Source organism: Monopterus albus, unplaced genomic scaffold (genome assembly GCF_001952655.1).
Source record: "Monopterus albus unplaced genomic scaffold, M_albus_1.0 scaffold202.1, whole genome shotgun sequence".
Lineage (NCBI taxonomy): Eukaryota > Metazoa > Chordata > Actinopteri > Synbranchiformes > Synbranchidae > Monopterus > Monopterus albus.
In genome coordinates this window covers 79,060-83,276 of record NW_018128082.1, presented here as the reverse complement: position 1 = coordinate 83,276, position 4,217 = coordinate 79,060, and the positions used below count along the sequence as shown (strand labels likewise).

General features: G+C 40.7%; 1 protein-coding gene across 1 annotated transcript in view; it reads right to left on the bottom strand.

Annotated features, from left to right (window-relative positions):
* Positions 1–4,217, bottom strand: part of stard10 (StAR related lipid transfer domain containing 10) — a 14,257-nt gene that overhangs the window by 5,607 nt on the left and 4,433 nt on the right. Inside the window, 2 exon segments of the mRNA XM_020618164.1 lie at positions 3–23; positions 205–352. Of these exon segments, the coding sequence (XP_020473820.1) occupies positions 3–23; positions 205–352 (169 nt within the window).

The window sequence follows — 4,217 nt, the reverse complement described above, 5'->3', positions numbered from 1 at the left end:
TTGAAGAGGTTTTGGACACTTCCCTGTTAATACACAAAATAAATCTGATAAACCAGACACTGTAGATCAGCAGGTAATCTAGGGGGAATCTCTGTCTTCTGTCACAGTCCCAAATCATATTAATGACAAATGGCTATGGATGATTGTTGTCAACAGCATGTGTTTACGTGTGTGTGTGTGTGTGTGTGTGTATATATAACATACATGAATAGTAGCCAACATCCGCATTGACCGTAAGTTTCCCAATATCGAAGGTCTCAATGACGTTTGTGTCCCACTTTCGTCTGTATTCAATGTCATGGAGAACGTCATACATGGTCTCAGCTGGCACTTCCTTACACACCATCCGACACTGACAGAGACAGAGAGCAAGTGTTCACTTCTTTAGTCAGGCAAAAGAGTACACAAAGCTAATGGAAGTTAAACATAGACTAAGCCATTTTTATTGAACTTGCATTCACCATATATTTGATGCAAGCTATGCTGCAGGAAAATCCATTAAGTTTTAATGACGCTACATCCCATAAATTCACAGTGAAGTACCATGGTATTGCTAAAGAGGGCCACAGAGTTTGGCGCCATTTGCGCCAGAAAAAAGTAGGTGTGAAAAAAAATACAAATCCTGGTGAACATGTCAAAGAGGAGCACAAAAACAGTGAATAAGTGAAGAGGTCTTATGTAAATATTAGTATTGGGATCCTGCATCTGCATACAGGCAGACAGATACGATAACTGACGTGTAAGGACAATAATGGATAAGGATAATGATCTTTATTTGGCCAAGTATGTTACACACAAGGAATTTGTTTCCGGTACAGAACCGAGGCAGCCACCTGCAGCGCCATCTCACACCGATGGCTCTAACCATCGACATGTGGACTGCCGAAGTGTCCTTGGGCAAGACACTGAACCCCTAAATTGCCCCCGATGGTTAGAGCCATCGGTGTGAGTTAGACAACAGATGGTTGGGGAGCAGAGAGAGAGTTCGTATGGGTGTGACAGAGAGAAAATTAAGAGAGAATCAAGAGACAGGCCACTGACCACAAATGAGTCATTACTAGACTTGAGCTCTTAAAAGGCAGACAGCACATTCAGACAGGACGGAGACGGACATAAAATGGTCGTGAGAGTTGAGGGAGTGTGTATGCTAGATTTTCAGAGGCCGTACACGTCCACAGTTCCCCTGCAATTGGGACATGTACACCCCATGTAGAGAAAGCTCTGCAGCCCTAGAGTAAAGGTGTTGCTACAGTTACAAAGTCCAGGGAGGAGCTGCATAAAAAAATAAAAAAAGAGAGAGAAGCAAAATGTGAGCAAAAAGATAAAAAGACAAAAAACAGAGCAAAGGGAGATGATGGTAGATAGATAAAAAGACAAAAAACAGAGCAAAGGGGGATGACAGTAGATAAAGAAAAGAAAGAAATGGACTGAGCATGGTTAACTCCCATTGCACATCCACATCGGTCTAAGAGCACCATCTTCCTTCCCTTCTTGCCTAAGGCCTAATTTAAGAAAACAATCACCAACTTTCTCTAAATTTGGTTTAACGGTTATTTAAATAGGAGGTCTGCTCTCCCTGTATAACAGCAATAGCCAGTGCAATATTATGTGCCCACTTTTGGTGTAACAGCACAAAATATACACTGGCCATCTAAAAACTTCTTATGCGAAGTGCTCATTAAGTTACAGATCTGCAAAGGCCTTTGCTAAAAATTCTGCCATGTGAAAGAGTTAACATAACTAGCATGCTGGTAAGCTAAATGCTAACACCAGCATGATGATCTGACAGCTGATGTCATGTGTTGCTGTTTAGCAATTTGTCAAATATACAGTCTTCATTTAATGTGTTAGCATGCTCACATTTGCTAATTTGTGGTGAATGACATAGCTGTTCTAGGGATGGAAACTTATAACACACATTCACAAACTAAGTTCACAGCTTCTCAAAAGAAATGAGAGATGATGGGGAATAATGGCAGACAAAGAGTGGAGAGGTAAAACTCGTACATCTCCATTTCAGAAAAGCTTTTCAGACTTTGAAATGCCATTTTATACATCTGAATTTAAATACGAAGTGTACATCAATGTCACCGTGTGCACTGTATTGTATTTGAGATCTATGTTCACTTGTTGCTGAGCTACTGCTGCTAAATTAACCTTATCTGTATCACCATGAGACACATTCACAGTCTCATGGGGCTTCACAACAGTGACATTGTGAAACTAAACTGAAATGACATCCCCAAGCACAGAACCTGCACTCAGAAGTAGGAAATGAAGAGACCGAATACTGAGAACAAAATAACAGAGCGGACAGACCGTTATCTGGTCTGGTCTGGTCAGATACTGATAACTATAATATGAGAAATCTATAAATGTCGAGTTATTCATTACTCAACCATCAGACGGCTCGACCCCTTGGGCAGAAGTCAGCAGTTAAAGTTCAAAAGATCAGAAGACAAATACAGTCACATGCTACAATATCTGTGTGTGTGTAGTCACACCATTGAGCAATGAGTGAATACAGATGATAAACCTCTGCAGCTGAAAGGCACAAAAAGAGCTAAAACATACATACACACACACACTTGTACAATGCTCGGAAAAAACTGGTGTGTTGTCCTGATAATATTATCTGATAATCACAAACTAGGATCATACTCCATGACAAGAAAACACTTTATTGTGCAAGAAGACTCTTCAGCCATCTGCTCTTCATTGGTCTCACAGCCTCTTTAGTCTCTCAAGTTAATTCAATCATGACTGGGACAATCGGAGTTCTCAGAGCACAGGTAAAAGGAAGGGTAAGAATATATCCAGTTTCCTTATTTTATCTGGTCCAGTCAACGCAAAAAGAAAGAAAAGGCCTTGTGCTCATAATCCAAAACTCTTGACAAATCCAGAAAATCTAACGGTAACAAAATTATTTCAGACACTCTTAGATGTAGTAAGTAATATGTATAAAAATCTTTATTTAATTGGGCATCTCAATAAAAAGCATCAACCAGTTTTGACCTCACCAAGTCTTCATCAGGGCAGAAACATGTGACTGAAGTATTTTTTCTATTTTTCTCTTATTTTATCATTCCTCCTTAGTATTCTATACTAATTCAGCAAACTCAACAGATGAAGCAAGGAAAATGAGAGAGAGGTGGTTGGAAGATAAGAGCGATGGAAGGAGACAGACGGACAAGCAGGTCTGCACACAACAGGTGTGTCTTCGTGGTTTTGTGTCTTTTCTTCATGCCAGTCCACACTGTGCCCACTACCCAGCCAGAATACCCCCTGAACTCCGACCCCTGCACATCTACCCACATCTAATTCAAGATAATGATGGTGTTGGTGGTTAGTGCGAGGGATTACAGCTGTGATACAAACTTACTATAAAAGTCTTTAATGAGGAATATGGAAACGATAATGAGAGTGATGATGATTAGACCGCTAATGATAATGATGACTGCCAGTCTGTTCTCAGGCACACATTTTTCCTTACTGCTATTAAAGCTATAGTATATAGAGAAACTGAAAGAGGAAGAGAGGCTGTTTAAAAAAAACTAAGTCTCAACACGATCATTCGACATGCATCAGCAACGAAGCTTGCTTTCATTCCATCTATGAATAGAAGGGTTGTGGAATCGTTCAACACCCCTATTCTTACCCTCATACCCGCACGCGCACACCTATAAGCAACATACATGCACACCAACTACCATACTTGCAACTCTAATTAACGTCACCAACTACATTTGCAAAGTGGCAGATTGCGTGTGAGACTGAAAGAAAAGGAGAGATAAAGAATAGTGTTCCATGCAAAAAACAAGCTCCTGTAACTGTCGTATTTACATAAAGATAAAGTGCCGCTTACAGATCGGATAGGAAATGCTACTGAAACCTCTAAAGGTGTGTGTGCATTTCTACTTTTCTCTGTCTGTAGAGCTATTGTGAACACACCTGTCCTGAATGAAAAAGCCTGAATGCTTAACCTCTACACACACCCACACAAACACATAAACACACATTATTCCCTGCTGATACAAACACGACACTCCTCTCCTTCAGCATACACAGGAGATACCCTGAGGAAATCACACAGCCAAATGAGGATGCGTTGAACAGATCTGATGGGTCTGTTCACTACACCACACACACACACACACACACACACACACACACACACACACACACACACACAGAGAGAGAGAGAACACCATGCACAG